We start from the raw sequence: 16016 nt of genomic DNA, 5'->3' as shown, positions 1-16016 counted from the left end.
TCCTTATTATTTTGTGTAAACTGTACTTACTAGCGCAGTTGATTGAATCGTTTCATTATAATATTTAATAATGTTTTATTCGTCTTTGTCTTATTAATGAACCCACATTTCAACGATCCTCCAAAAATATAATATGAAAATTCAGATCCATTTTTTGAACAAAAAGCTGCCACAATAAACCACAGTTTTATGAGAGGCCTTATTAAAACACTTACCACTAATTATGAGCAAAACAATCCAAAGCATTCTTTTCATACCTTTTTCAATGTAAAAAAAAAAAAAACATATCTTTATCGCTAAATATAAGAGAAATATAAAACTTCTAGCGATAGATTTTTATTGCTTTCCTATTATACGAATTGTTCTAAAATTGTGTTCGTAATCGATTCTGCTACATTGCGTATCTTTAATCGCCTGTATATACAAAAAAAAAAAATTTAGCTGCCTACACTGATTCTTATTTTAAAATATCATACTAACCAAAACAAATAGGAAACATATTATGAAAAACAACTAATACATTAGTCATAACCTAAGTCCCTCTTATTAGATTTTGTGTCATGTAAGGCATATGGTAAAAATAAATTACCAAAAAAAAACTCATAGTCATATTATATCGTGAAAACATTTTTATTACTGGCTTATTCATTGTTTTGTTGTAGTCAAGATCGTATACATTTCCTTTTTATATTTGTTTTGTCGTATTGTCTAATTGAATTGAACTTTTTATTTCTCCGCCGCAAGAGTATCATCTTCTCCGATATCTGCTGAAATAAAAGCAATATTAGAATTGAATAAATTTGATTATAATTTTTTCTTAATGTACTGTGCAGATTTTGAGATTGAGTTGTTTGATCGTTTTGTAAATAACAATGTTATTTAAAATGATCTTGAAGTACTTCACATTGTAGTTGTTTCAGTTGCTGATCAAGAAGATCGTAATTTTCGACGTTATTTTTTTATTTAAGATGTGGCAGGTAATGTAAGACGACAAGGGTAAAGTGGTGAATGAATCAGAAAATAATATTGTAAGTGATATTGGGATCTGACGTAGAGGCCTGATAAAGATAGTTGATTTACAATATTACAATTATGATTTTGTAAAATAACAATTTACAAAATTTATGCTCAACACCTAAAAAATCAGTCCAATTCAAATTTTCAATTTCAGTTAAACTGGTGTTCAATTTGCTTATTAATTATTTACAATTAAGAGAATACCATATTCCTTTTGATCTACTACACTCTGTTTGTAGTGGAGCTCTTCCAACTAACCGAGATCAGTTCGGGTACAGGTTTAAAAGTATGGAACTATTAGAGCATATCTCATTCGTAGCTTAGGTTTGTAGCGCAGGAATTTTTTCTAACCTCTAAATTAGGAAAAGTTCCAATTTTCTATTGATCAATCCTTGTGTCTCTATTTGTAACCTGACATTTTTTTTGCGACCACCAATATGTCTTGCTTCTAATCGTCAAATCCCAATAGAAAGCAGAAATATTTTTATAAGTATTTGCTTAATTTAAAAATAAAACAGATTTTTTTGCATTTAGAACCTAAACCTTTGATCCGAGTTACGCGCAAGAGTTGCCCAAACATAAAGTGTAAAGGCCCCCAATGTTGTCACTAAAACAGTAGCAAGCTTGACAGTTGAGATGATATTTGTCGCCGTCGTACTGGCAAAGGCCTGGTCCTATAAAATATTTGTTATGTTGAGTAGTGAGGTGATGGATGACCAGATAATATTGTGTAATGGGTGTGTTCTCACTTCTATATCATTTAATAAACATCGTATATTTTTAAAATGATTTCGTAATTTAAAGCCATAATAACTGACTCCCTACGAGAGTAAAAAATTTTTTTTTTCTACATATAATTGTCAATTTAAACTATTCAACTTTTTTATTATTTGTCGAACAGATTAAAAATTTATTTCACGGTCATCACGACCACGAATATTTAATTAAACGCGACCTTAACCGACGTTTTTCATTTACATCGGTTTACGCACTGCTAGAGTTTGTGCTGTTGTAATAAAAAATATGAACTACCCAAGGACGAACGTCCTAAGAAATTCTTTCTCGAATATACTTTGTGTACGAAAAATCCAATAAGTAGTAAGCTCCGACCTAAGGGAGTCAGTGGAAGTTTGATTAAATAGAATTTGCATGAGATCCGCACGCCATCTGCCCTAGTAATATATTTTTAATTTATATCCGGAAAGTTGACAGGGCTCACAAGGGCTTTACAGAGCTATGCTTGTTAAAAATTAGACGAAATTTCACCATGAATTACTCTAAAAAAACATCGCACGTTCTTTTTTTAACTTTAAAATTTTCAAAATACCTAAAAATGCAGAGAATTTAAAAAGATTACCTGATTTTATTAATGGCCTTCCCGTGAGAATAGATTCCTGTGCAAGACTTTGTGCAGCTGAAAAATACAAAAATCACAAATTTAACAAAATTCCATGTTGTCCAACTCTGGGCTGCTGTCAACTGACATAGAGTAGTGCTTCGTGATGTAGATAAGGTAACATAAAGTTCTTGGTCCTATTCCGTTGGGGCAGCGGTCCTGTAAGATTATCATCTCAGCGTAATCTCATATTCCAGAAAAATAAAAGAGCTATAATATCTCTTGAGCTTTTGCCTAGGTGTTCGTCGTGGCTAAATTTAGTCAGAAAAGTGTTCATATCTAGTAAAAATCTTTATATATTTCATCTACTGCTAATTTCAGAGCCACACGCTTAAATATCGTAAGTCATCTCTGGTAAGGTCTCTGGACTATACGGTCTTAGTTATTATACTTTTTGCAACAATACTCATTTATAGATGCAAAATATATAATGAGAGCTACCTATAAAGGCGGGATTGTATAAAATTCCAGGACCGGCAAGGTATTACTAATTAAAATTGTTTTAAAAACTCTTGTAAAATTTACAAATCATGTATATTTTGTTGGACATTCCAGCGTGACTCCATAATTCAGGGTTATCATTTTGTTTTCGTAACGCATATTTCTTGTAAAGATATTAAAGCTTATAAGTTATTTTGTTCTGTATATGTTTTGTTAATGGAATTTGGGAGTTAATACGTTACAATTAATGAAGATTTTTAATTTATATTTGATTTATATTACTCTTTACGGTTTCAAGTTATTTTTATTAACTTTAAAAATTGTATATAATAAATTTATTAAACAATTATTACTACTATTAATCAATTAACTTACTTGCGCTACTTTGAGCTTGTGCGAATGATTGTCCTAAGCTTTGAGCATTAGCTACTGCTTGCGCTTGTGCTGCTTGCGCTTGTGCTTGTGCTTGTGCTTGAGCTTGTGCTTGTGATGAGCTGTCCCATCCTTGAAGTCCAGGTTGATGTAAAGTATTTGCGCTACTACCCGGGAAGCCATATATACTAGGATTCAACTGGGAGGCTTGGTTGCTACTCGGAAAATAGGGAAAAGATGGATTTTGCCCATAAATATTCGCTTGTGCATTGGCAATAGCTTCAGCTTGCGCGTAAGATTGACTACCTAGGGTATTTGCTAGTGCTTCAGCTTGAGCTTGCGCACTTGATTGCGCTGGACCCGAAGCTATATAAGGAAACATGTTATTAGCTGGAGATAAGCCTGCTGCTCCAGCTTGATTATTACCTCCAAAAGTATAGGGATTTATACCATAAGGGGATAATTCATTCACTTGTGCGTTTGGTATTGTCTGAGCCTGCGGAATTGATTGACTTCCGATATTGTAAGGAAAATTATCATATAATCCACTATTTTGTGCATTAGCTATCGCCTCAGCTTGAGCTTGTGCGTTTGATTGAGCACTGCTGCCGGGAACAACGGCTAATGGTCCAAAAGGTGATAACCAATCGGTTTGCACATTTGCGGACGCTTCAGCTTGAGCTTGTGCAATAGATTGACCGCTACTACCCGGATACATAGGATAGTTACCATACAACCCCCCAGATTGGGTATTTGCTATTGCTTCGGCATGGGCTTGTGCATTAGACATACTACCAGGATGAGGTGGATAATTTAAATTTCCTGCTGGCTTAATGAAAATATCATCAGGATTATATAAGGAGTTGATAAGTTGAGGATAGCTGGCAGTTCCTGATTGAGCAATAGCTGTTGCTAATGCGTCAGAATAAGCTTCTGAACCTTGTGCATTGGATGAAGCAAAGGACTGAGCAAAAGCATCAGCGTTACCGTCTGGTGTAATCGATGGATAAGATGGCACACCTATTAAAAAAAAGCATTATATCAAAATTTATAATTATATCTTATGCATCAGTAAAAAAATACAATATACAATTAGAGTGATTTGGTTTACATTCTTATCGCTTAATATTAAAGTATTCGTTGAAAATAAAAAACTAAAAGAATAATAAATATTTGAAAATAGAAAACTTTTTATACTTACCACAGTTTGGTATTGGATTGCATCTGGAGATGACATATTGGAAGACTGCCTGACAAGAACATACTTGACAGTCTATGACGAACTTTTCATGTGGAGCTCGGTACCGGCATCTTGGTTCTAAAAAAAATAACATAATTTTAGCTTAAAATAATAATATATTAATAATATATTTATTTATAACCATCGTAAAAAAAATGATACGAATTCAAATATTCCACTTACCAATGTAAACGACATCCTTATGTATGTTTGGCTTACCTAAAAAAACAAACGAATGTTTATTATTTGTTACGATACAAATAAATTATTTCACGGTAATAACTTACCAGGCCCGACGTTACCTGAAACGAATAATACAACAATGAAAACAAACATAAATAGCCATTGGAATCGGTACCCTCGGGGTTCAGGTCGACAAATGGGCGTTGAGAAAGCAATACACTTAGTCCGCGGTCAATCAATGGAGGTTTGCTCGCTTGATTGTTACGATGATTGGCCATCGATTGCTAGACCCTTTGCCTTTATTACGTTTGCTATAAAGGCCTGCCAAGCTTCGATATTTACTCGTCTCCCAAATTTCCGCGCCATGTTTTCGCTTTTAATGACACCTGTGGCGATTGTATACTGGCTGCGGCGCGACCTATTTTTTCGACTCGTTTGTCAATTTCGACGGTCGTGTCGATTTGCGCGCCGTAAATTTTTACTTTATTTGCTTGGTACCGCTTGGCGACGATAAATATTTTTATGTTAGTACTTCGTACCATTTTTGGGGAATGTTATGAAATTATTGTAGGGCAGAAAAAGAATAGATCAAAACTAATAATTTAGGAGACGTTTTTTCATAATGCCTAACCAAAAAAAGGGTTACGAAGAAGGTTTTATATCATAATACTTTTATTTTTATAAGTACCTGCGTTTCAAATCTTTACCCGTTTTTCTTCAAGTTCTTGGACCAATACAAATGATAATTATATAATTTTTATTTATTTTGTTTTTTGTAATTTTATTCCCTTTTTAATATTTACTCAAGTCTTTTCTAAGTTTGTTAGATTAAAGTTTGTGATTAAGAGACAATATTTGTCACATTATATGATGAAGCTTGCGCCTCATAGTTCAACAAAAACGACGACACGGAATCGTCTGAAAAGTTACAGCCACATCTGTGCGAGCAAATGAAGTCTCTTTTATATAATAATTCGCTCCAGCGCGCAGGTGTGTTCCAACCCAAAAAGTTAGCGTTAAAATAAGAATATTTTACTCACATCCTGGGTCTTTTGTCGGTCTGCATATAGGGACAATCATATTACCAAACATTTCACAATGGCAGATCTTACACACATCCTTTGGATGTGTGAAGTCAACGGACAGACTTTGGTATTCGCATATTGGATCTGGAAAAAATATTATTTCAAATAAGTTTACATAAATGTCTACGACGTTTTTCAATGAGTTTTTTTTCCTAATTAGTAAACCTCAACAGTTTAGTTGTTCAGTTATAAGATTTTATATATTATGAAAAATTAAATATGTTTTATTGGAGTGGTTTGTTATGTAATTTTATTGAGATGCTTAAACAAAAGAGAAAGTGGTCAATCCGTCTGCACAAATATATTTATTTATTTTACTGGTTTAACTATTTTTGTTAATGTACCGATTTTTATGATATTTTTTGTTGGGTTCATCATAGGTCCAAGATTCAATCAATGCAATTCGCTTGGCATTGGACATTGTTAAAATTTTAATTGAAGCATGTTCAGGCATATTTTTGATGACAAAATAAAAAATTAAAAAATAAAATACTGCTGTGATAAATTTCATGACCGTATTATTTGAAACAGTTATAGAACACACCGATTTCTGTGTAATACTGATAATAAATTTTATGAGCAAAGTTGAATATCTCCATACAAACCTAAAGTCGTTACGTGCGGACCAGCTGAAATAAAAAAAGTATTTATTTGTCTTCAAATATGCCATAATCACGTTTTAATAAATGTAATAATTAAATGATTCATTGATATAAATCGAAATACAAACAGCAACAACTATTATTACAACGGATTATTAAATCATTCGTAATTCCAAACTACATTAACTCCTAATGAAAGATATATAACTTCCGATGAACTAAGAAAATGTAATCAAAATATATCTGTATTAAATTATCAAAAGTTTCTATCGCAATCGGAATCTATATCGAACTCAAAATACAATAAATACTTTATATAAATTATAAACAAAATTACACAAAGAAATATGTTATAAAAATAACTTACGATTGAATGGCAATGCGTTTGGATCTAAAAATAATAAATTACATAGTGTACATAAGCATCATTTAAAAATATATTACAAGAAGAGTGTAAAAATTTAATGAGAAAAAAAAAATACAGAAATAAAATTATAACATTTTACCTGAAATAGGCGGTTCGATACCTGAAATAAAATTAAAAAAATCTAATCATTGAAAACCCATTGAGCATGCACAATATTTAATATTTTACCAATGATTCTATCAAACATCAGATGCAAATGTCTAAAATGTGGATGTCCACTAATTATATAAAGAAAGTGGAACGAAGAAGTGAGAAATGTTTTAACCACATTTTTGAATTTAATTCCTTTTTTAACTAAAGGAACTTTTATTTATATAAAACATCAGTCTCAATGTTCTCATACTATTCATCTAATATAATATAATTACAATTTATTTCTAGAAATTACGTGTGTATTCATTAGCTATATCATAAACTATATTCTTAGAGGCCGCATGTGTGCCAGAACAATATCACAAATAGTTTTAGACGATAGTGTGGTCGGTTCTTCTATCTATTGGATTCATATTTAATTTGGTAATTGCTTCAGCTCATTCTATTTTATTCATGACACATTCTGTTAGGATGTGATTAAGATTTTCTACTTTGGGATTGGCTTAATTTATTTACATTTCAATTAATATTTTTGTTCTTTGAAACGATTTTCTTTTCCAAACAATCATTGTTAGATACTTACAGCAAGCTGGTTTCGTATAGCAGTTCACTTCAATATTTATGACGTTGGTTCCGTAGATCTCGCTGCATACACATATTTGACATTCGTCCCATGGATGCTGGAAGGGTTGGTCTGGTGGATAGGGCCTGCATGATTCATCTGTAAAAAAATATAAATTTGCCTTTGAAATTTTATATAATTTGATGTTAGGACTGCAGGCCCGTCTGGGTATGTACCTACTCATCATAAATTCTACCGTCAAAAAGCAATACTTATAAAGTTATAAGAAATATCGACACCGTATTTCACAATAGAAAATAAATCTACCATCGTTTTTCGTTTGCTGGGTACCTGGACGGCAAATTTCAACAAAAGTGTTATTTATTTGGTAAAATATAGGTCATAACTATTTATTTGTGATACACAAATCTCGCACTTTATTAAGATGACGATGTCGTTTTATAACACAATAATGACAGCACATATCCCTTAATTGATTTTTTTTATTTAGAATAGTCGCTACGTTGAATACGACCGGTGGCTTTTTTATGGAATACTTTTAAAGCTACAGATTGTATTCTACTCTATGGTCCTGAGTTCAAATTCCGGGTTGGACAAATCAAATAGCGAATGAGTTTTTACGTTAAATAACAGTTATGCAACGAAATTTTGATATTGACTGTTGGAAAACTCGTTAAGCTGTTGATCCTGTGCATTGCCGTCCCAATGGATTTTACGAGTAGAGGTATAGAGAGTACTTTCGGTATCTGTCCACAAACATTAGTTCTTTCATCTCCTCCACAGTTGACATTTCTTTGAAAACGGTAAAAATCAATCAGCAAGATAACATCATCAAATTTCTCCAAAATAGTGGGAACAGTAGATCACACTGTTTACTTATTATGTTAGTTACTCACGTGGCGGAGGTCCAGGGAGAGGGCTAGGTGGCTTCGGTTTATTTGGAACTATTGGTGGCCACGGAACTGAAAAGAAAAATCATTTTTTGATGTTCATCTTGTTGGCTGTATACTAAAATCTTTTTTGAGGACTTGTTGTTTTGATCAACTGATTTTTTATCAACCAAAATGTATGTAATATTGCTTTTCGTTCTAATCCGGCGGAAGTTGCCTGGACTGTTTATATATCAACGGTTACGGCGATTGGTTGAATTTCATTATATGTATGTAGTTAAAACTATGTATATAGTTTTAAACCTTCTGTGTCCATGTAAAACTACTCATATATGCCAAGATTCATGGTGTTCAGTCAGAGGATGTCTATTTACCTCAACTGATTTTAACTAGCTATGTTTCACTATTTCTGATCTTAACTAGCCATGTCTCACTGTTTCTTCCGTCTTAAATTTTTTATAACGCCTGTTTCATACACTTTATAAGTACTTGCCTACAGATTGCCAGACTAGTTGACGCTTATGGTTACTGCTCCCCTTCTTAGTAAACTGGCTATCTAATGCAAAAGAAAAATTTCAAATCGGACTAGAAGTTCTTAAGGTTAGCTCTTTTAAACTTCATCTTTATAATGTTACAAAAGACTTATCGACCATAAGGCTTATTACTCATGAGTCCTTTTTACAAACTGTAGCATATCTACCATTTTTTATATTAAATAAATTCAATTCAAACTTTTATCGCCAATTAAAATAATTTCAAAGTCTTCTTTAGTATGTGTAATATGTATTAAAGCTATATAACTGGTGATTGTATTTATACATTGTACTATATATGTTATATGATTATACGTGTCTATTTTTATCTATCTATTTGTATCTATTGCTTCTAGTATAATAAAAATTTAAATAAATAACTCACTTGGTTCAATATCCGGTGGTATAAATGGCTGCGGCTGCGGCGCCGGTGGTGGCGAGGGGTCGGGATATGGTGGTAACGGTATGATGTCAGGCATAACTGTAAAATTACAATGTCTATTAATTCTCATGTAACCAAAGCCTTTTCTTTTTTTTTTATCTATTTATATAGTTTGAAATTGCCGTATATTTTTAGTTGGTTTGGATTATTGACCAGTCTGTCAGAACTTACTTGCGAAACGTTCGATATCGACTTACAGTGATACGCAAATTTGATACGTCTGTGTATTAAAAGTTATAATTATCTTAATCAAAGTCGCATAACACTTTCTGACATTGTACAATAATTTTAAGGTTAGTTTCGTGTGATTACGGATTAAGAGTTAATAATACTAAATACAATAATACAGAGGTCTTACAAGATTCAATAAATGCACATGTAAATATTATATTTTAACGAAGCGTGATTTTTGGAGCAATGTTTTATCAAACATAACTAATAAATGTATTCTCTTCTCTTTTCAGGTAAGGATAGACAAATATATGATAGATAATAAGTAATTGGTAAGTAAATTTTTTACGCGTCATTTACATCAATTTAGTTTCATTGATTAATTTTCAATAATTCTAATCACTTGAATATTCATTTATAGCGTCTATAATTGCAACTAACTTTGATAAGATCAACGTCTTATTATACTATATATATGTTTTACTCACTGCATTGAGGGTCTGGAATGCAGACTAAATTCTTCTCAGGTGGTGAGTACGGCTTTGCTTCCATGACGCACTTGCAGATCATACATTTTTCTATGGGATGCGGGAATATTGTGTCCAGTGGATATCTCTCGCAGAGTGGCACTGTGTGAGCGATATATATTATACAGTTATTACGTGTAAATTCGAACACGTGTTAAATATATTAACAATCCTGCATACATTTGGATTTTTGGCAAATAATAAGTTTAAATTGAGTTTGAAATATCATGGATAGACAAATTTACTTGGTAAGCTTGGCGCAAGCCCGTGTTATCCACTCATCAGATATTCTACCGCGAAACAGCAGTGAGTAAGCCAGTGTAACTATAGGCACAAGGATATATAATAATAATAAATAATAATAATAAATATTAGACAACATCACATACATTACTCTGATCCCAATGTAAGTAGCTAAAGCACTTGTGTTATGGAAATCAGAAGTAACGACGGTACCACAAACACCCAGACCCAAGACAACGTAGAAAACTAATGAACTTTTTCTACAACGACTCGGCCGGGAATCGAACCCGGGACCTCGGAGTGGCGTACCCATGAAAACCGGTGTACACACTACTCGACCACGGAGGTCGTCAAACATAACACCTTAGTTCCCAAGGTGGGTGGGGCATTGGTTATGTAAGGAGTGGTAAATATGTCTTACAGTGCCACTGTCTATGGGCGGTGGTGGCCACTTACCAATAGATGACCCATTTGCTCGTCTGCCTAACTATATCATAAAAAAAAATCTTATTTGAGAAAATATTCGTGATAGAAAGAAAACAAAGATATATAATATTTAATTGTAAATAATTTAGAGATATGAGTCTTATTATATTTATGAGTACTAAAAAACTTAATAAATACAATACAATGCAATTAAAAATTCTATTATCGTTTTCACGAATCAATTATTCATGGACTAAATTTGTTATGCTTCGAATTATACTTACGCATGTTCTCAACCGTTGATAATTACTTAAACGATTCAAGACAAATCTAAATTTTGTCAATTGGCTCATTAAGATAGGCTAACTCACTATGTAAACGAAGTCGCTGAACTTTCGTATTGGTTTAATAATAGAAAATCTACGTGAGCAGTAAACGTCACATTTTATATATAAATTTAATTTTGAAGTTATTTATAAAATAACTAATAAGCACGCATTCATTCGGTATCATATTTTTTAGAATTGTGATTTGCATTGTATATACCGCGCGGTTCCACTGATATTGTTACGTGATGTCTATTAACTTTTTCAATAAATGGGCTAAGATTATTTTCAATTTGGACTGGTAGATCCTGAGAATTAATTTAAACAAACAAATTGTTCAACGGGAACAAATATTGCTCTACCTGAATCAACATCGTGATACAATGTCTAATATACTTTTAATCCGTAACCATGCCGATAAATTTATCTTTGTGGTTTTACCGTAGAAAACCTTAATATCCTTGTTTGACGAGATTACAACATTCTCAGAGCGGGTCTTTAAACGAAACCAAATCATATTTCAAGCCATAATACATTTTTAAATGATGATAATAAATTAATCATAGAATCTGTATTCTACCTAATGATTTCCTTAATGCTGGGCTCTCCTATTATTCTGCTTTATTTAAGAAAAGTGTTAGTTATAAAGGTGGCAAACAGGAAATCCAGGAAGAGCTTAATGGATGAAATAACATTCGAGTAGATATTAAATTAAAATAAAGTTTAAGTAAGAGTCCTCCGAGTGAATGAGATAAAAAAGGTGTATGATAACTCTTTTAAGCATAGTTCCATCTTTCTTTTTTATTCATATATATCTTTGTATTTCGGAAAAAAATGGTCTATGCCCATTAAATGAGCCGAGATGGCCCAGTGGCTAGAACGCGTGCATCTTAACCGATGATTTCGGGTTCAAACCCAGGCAGGCACCACTGAAATTTCATGTGCTTAATTTGTGTTTATAATTCATCTCGTGCTCGGCGGTGAAGGAAAACATCGTGAGGAAACCTGCATGTGTCTAATTTCAACGAAATTCAGTCACATGTGTATTCCGCCAACCCGCATTGGAGCAGCGTGGTGGAATATGCTCCAAACCTTCTCCTCAAAGGGAGAGGAGGCCTTTATCCCAGCAGTGGGACATTTACGGGCTGCTTATGTATGTTTATGTTTATGTATGCCCATTAAATATATTTACATTTACTCATAATATAATCCTTTTTTTATATATAGTGTACATCTATTTGAATCTGTTGTTCTAATTTTTTTATTTACTATTTATTAAAACGGATTGACTGTTTAGTAGAAGAACAACTGAAAACTGCGTACTCTCCTTATAATATGAGTCTGTATATTGTTCACCCAAATAATTACTATAAAAAAAATATTTTACTATGTGAAAAATTTGGCATATATTTATACATACACGGTAAGGGTTGAGGCGGCAATGGTGGAGGGGCTGCAAAGAATATTAAAAAAAAGCAATTATATTGAACGTTGAATTTGAACATTTTCAATTTAATACACACTTACGTGTCGGCTTAACATCAGGTTGAGGAGGTACTGTAACAGACAAATGCGGTGTTTAATTACTAGCTATAATACTACTAGTACGTCCAGTATATTTAGGTAATAATAATACGCTTTATTATATACAAAGACAATTGCACTTAAACCAATAAATAAATTAGTAAATGTTATAAAAGGCAGCCATACTTCTAAAGAGCGATTTTCCAGGCATTGGGAATATTACAAGGTCGAAAATTACATACGAACATTGTGACGTCATCCAGATTTAAATATTTTTAAACTATAACAGCAAAAAAAAATATTTAAAAAGTTTTATAGTACGGCTATAAAAAAAAAGTTGCGAAAAATGAGGAGAAAATGTCACAAAAGAATTAATATTAAGACGGTAGTTAAAACACATACGACATTGAGGATTTTCTTCGCACTGAATCAGAACATCGGGCTGACCAAACACGTTGGTACTCCTCTTGCATATGCATATTTGGCATTGATTCAACGGATTTTGGAACGGGACGTTCTCAGGTAATGGCGCGCAGGACGCTACAATTTTAATTCATTATTCAAACGATATATATTTCATTGGATTAGACTTAGAGATAAGACTTTATAATCTTAATAAATACGATTGCAAGGCTGAATTAAATTAAAAGAAGTGAAAGATTTAGAAAGTCATATAAGCGAACATTATGTATAAAATTTGAAATTGTACAGATTTATTAGTAATTCTTGTGATACTGCCTTTAAATAAACTAAAATCAATTAAACCGATAAAAAACTCCTAAAACAACGGACAACACGTCTGTCACGTATATTATAGATAGTTGTAGTTTAGTACCGATTTTTTTTTTTACCAATATTTAATACGTGTGCGTATAATAAATACTTATATCTGCGATACATAATTTGGTTAAGAATCAAGATAGACTCACTAAGTTTCGTGCATAAAAGGAATCAATTTGAAATTCATTTGATACATTCTAACGTACAGTATATTAACAAATGTAGAAGCAATTATTTGAATAATACTCAGCAGTCGGGTGTCTTGCAGCTAGCAATACATTATACAATACTTTATCATGCGGATACGATGGAAATATTAAACACTTGAACATACGACATCCACGTTAATTAAATTTGTATAATAAAAAAAAGCTAAAACGCGAAAATGACGTTGGAACTTTTCCGCGATATTTTGATACAAATTATCTTTTTATAACGATTTTATTGTTGCCTAGTTTGAAAGATGGAATAAGAATTGTTTTATCAATTACGATGCCAATTACTTTTGCAATTAAAATTGAGTTGCATGTATATCATATAATGATTATTTTTTTATTTGAAAAATAAAGTAGTCGAAGTCTGAATTGGAACTGAATTGAAATATATAAAAAATAAATTCTATAATACCTTGAGAATCTGGTTGTGGTGGAGGTGTTGGTATAAATGGCGGTGGAACTGGCATGGGTGGTGCCGGTTCCTCACATTTGTTACAACTGACACACACTGCTTTTAAATACCACCCTTCTCTAATGCACACACAAACCAAGCACTGTAAAACTGGCGTCCAAAGAGTGTGAATTTGGTTCTCTTCAGTACAAGCGATGATGTTCTCTCCACCTGAGGTATCAAAATTATTTTATATCTCTCCTACATGTTTGCTTTTTCTTATGTATTTTGGTATTGCTACTCAACTAAATTTCTTTGTAGTAGGACCTTATCCAAGCTTGTCTGGGTATGTACCACCAACTTATCATATACTCAACTGCCAAGGAGGAATACTTAGTATCGCCGTATTCCGGTTTGAATAGTGAGTATGGAATGAATAGTAAGCATTTCTAATGGCACCAATATCTATAGGCAGTGGTCCATTTGCCCTACTGTCTACAAGTTCTATATCAAAATAATAGTTGATATTAACACTGATGACCACTTTTGTTCATTGGAACCATATATATTTACCTTTACCTAAGAAATGTCAATTTAAGGCACTTTAAGCATTAATATTCGAATATGCATGTTTGCGTACCTGGTATTGTGTTTGGTATGATAAAATTTTTCTGCGAAATCACTCTGGAAACAGCTCCTATAAATATATTATTATTAAAATTTATGTTATCTTGACAAATAAAACTACTTGATGTAGAATCGAATGGATAAAATGTTATACCTGTAAAAGCACGTGCATCATGTCCTGTAGAGAAAAAAATATATAAGTAATTAGAAAAATAATTTCCAAAAAACTCTAACATTATAAACTTTCAAACACAACGATTGTATTTTATAAATATATATTTCTCAATGTAAGCATTTGTGTAAGTAGACAGTCAATTGACCATATATTCTTCAAATAAAATAATAATAAATTATTATCACCCCAGTTGCTTCTTAGATCTTCGTCTTCCTCTTGGGCTGATCTAGATATAGTGTCTTCTCTTGATGTAAGTTGTGTATTTGCTTCTGACCCCGAAGATAAAAAGCTAGAATTAATTTGACTACATAAAAAAGTGTTTTCTTTGTTGTTATTAAAAAATAATGTACTTGATGTCACGAGTATATTTATTCGTCGTTTATTATTCTATCTTACCCCAACTGTTCGTTATTTGCTGCAGTTTGAGAAAGGGATTCAGGTCTAGCGTTCTTATAATCGAAACCGTGGGTAACCAATTCATCGTTTTCTGAATTCTCAGTTTGATGTTCAGTTTTATCATTTTCATTAACATAAGGGGTTATTGCCCCTGCAAGAACCTTTGCAAATGGAGATTTATGATCTATATGAGGATAATTGTAAGGTAATTCTTTAGTTCCGTAATCCCTTGCGCTTTCTGAAGAGGCACTTGGACTAGCATAGGCTGAACTCCTTGCGTCTAATTCCCCTTGGGCATCTTTATCGGTGTAGAATAATGATTGACTGGCTCGTTCGGTTGTAGCATCTGGCAGTAAACCAATATTTTTTTAATATTACAAATAAGCAATCAAGCAATGGTTTTATTATAAGTAATAGAAGTAACTAAAATTTGTCATTTATGAAGTAATTATCCATAGCTATATATCCTGTTTTGATATGAATATTATATCTAAATTCAGCTTACCAATACGATCTTGGGAATTTAAAACATTTTGACTTTTGACACCCAAAGATAACAGACAGGCAAGGAAGCATATACCTCCAACAAAGCCCCCCTGCATCTCTATAAATATGCCTATTGTTTTTTGTCCACCTCTTAGAGATCTTAATGATGTTATTCAAATGATTACACTAACTGCTGCGATGTTTATTGCGTTCCTTATTATAAATACATGATAAATTTCCGTGAAAATTGCTTGAGACAATGATTTATAGGAATATAAATGAAATTAAAATACGATTTGTAACGATTACTCCAAATTCGTTCTATCAATATAATTAGCTATAGATGCCATTTAAAATTACTACATAGCAGCGTTTTAGGTAGAATGAAATTTACTAGGAATCAAGTATTTTTTTGCTCAGAAGAA

The 16016-nt window shown here is 32.3% G+C and overlaps 2 protein-coding genes across 8 annotated transcripts in view; one reads left to right on the top strand and one right to left on the bottom strand.

The window, feature by feature from the left end:
- LOC125071227 (dystrophin, isoforms A/C/F/G/H) overlaps positions 1-16016 on the top strand; it is a 557159-nt gene that overhangs the window by 325491 nt on the left and 215652 nt on the right. The window lies entirely within an intron of this gene.
- On the bottom strand, positions 607-15787 carry LOC125071228 (histone-lysine N-methyltransferase 2D-like). 5 transcript variants are annotated; one of them, XM_047681340.1, is made up of 24 exons: positions 15611-15787; positions 15106-15451; positions 14895-14998; positions 14689-14712; positions 14548-14604; positions 13929-14138; positions 12924-13061; positions 12525-12554; positions 12418-12450; positions 9964-10104; positions 9248-9343; positions 8336-8401; positions 7440-7577; positions 6843-6863; positions 6704-6727; positions 6340-6363; positions 5690-5818; positions 4754-4768; positions 4650-4685; positions 4428-4544; positions 3230-4246; positions 2375-2431; positions 1555-1691; positions 607-764 (listed from the first exon to the last, which is right to left on the bottom strand). In XM_047681340.1, the coding sequence occupies exons 1-23, from the start codon at positions 15705-15707 to the stop codon at positions 1573-1575; spliced, it is 3039 nt and encodes a 1012-aa protein (XP_047537296.1). In that variant the 5' UTR covers positions 15708-15787; the 3' UTR covers positions 607-764; positions 1555-1572. The 5 variants fall into 5 exon arrangements, with proteins under 5 accessions (XP_047537296.1, XP_047537298.1, XP_047537299.1 ...); XM_047681339.1 differs by having other exon boundaries at positions 712-764; positions 1561-1691; XM_047681341.1 differs by having other exon boundaries at positions 724-767; positions 1561-1691.

This window comes from Vanessa atalanta, chromosome 19 (assembly GCF_905147765.1).
Source record: "Vanessa atalanta chromosome 19, ilVanAtal1.2, whole genome shotgun sequence".
Taxonomy (NCBI): domain Eukaryota; kingdom Metazoa; phylum Arthropoda; class Insecta; order Lepidoptera; family Nymphalidae; genus Vanessa; species Vanessa atalanta.
This window is presented reverse-complemented; position numbering and strand designations above follow the sequence as displayed.

What these genes read in the sequence shown, in the direction of transcription:
- LOC125071228 (XM_047681340.1), bottom strand. Translation starts at nt 15,707, where the DNA reads ATGCAGGGGGGCTTTGTTGGAGGTATATGCTTCCTTGCCTGTCTGTTA. An exon ending in TATCGAACCGCCTATTTCAG is followed by an intron (nt 6,728 to 6,842) that starts GTAAAATGTTAT and finishes TATTATTTTTAG; the next exon opens with ATCCAAACGCATTGCCATTC. An exon ending in CAATCCAATACCAAACTGTG is followed by an intron (nt 4,247 to 4,427) that starts GTAAGTATAAAA and finishes TTTTTTTAATAG; the next exon opens with GTGTGCCATCTTATCCATCG.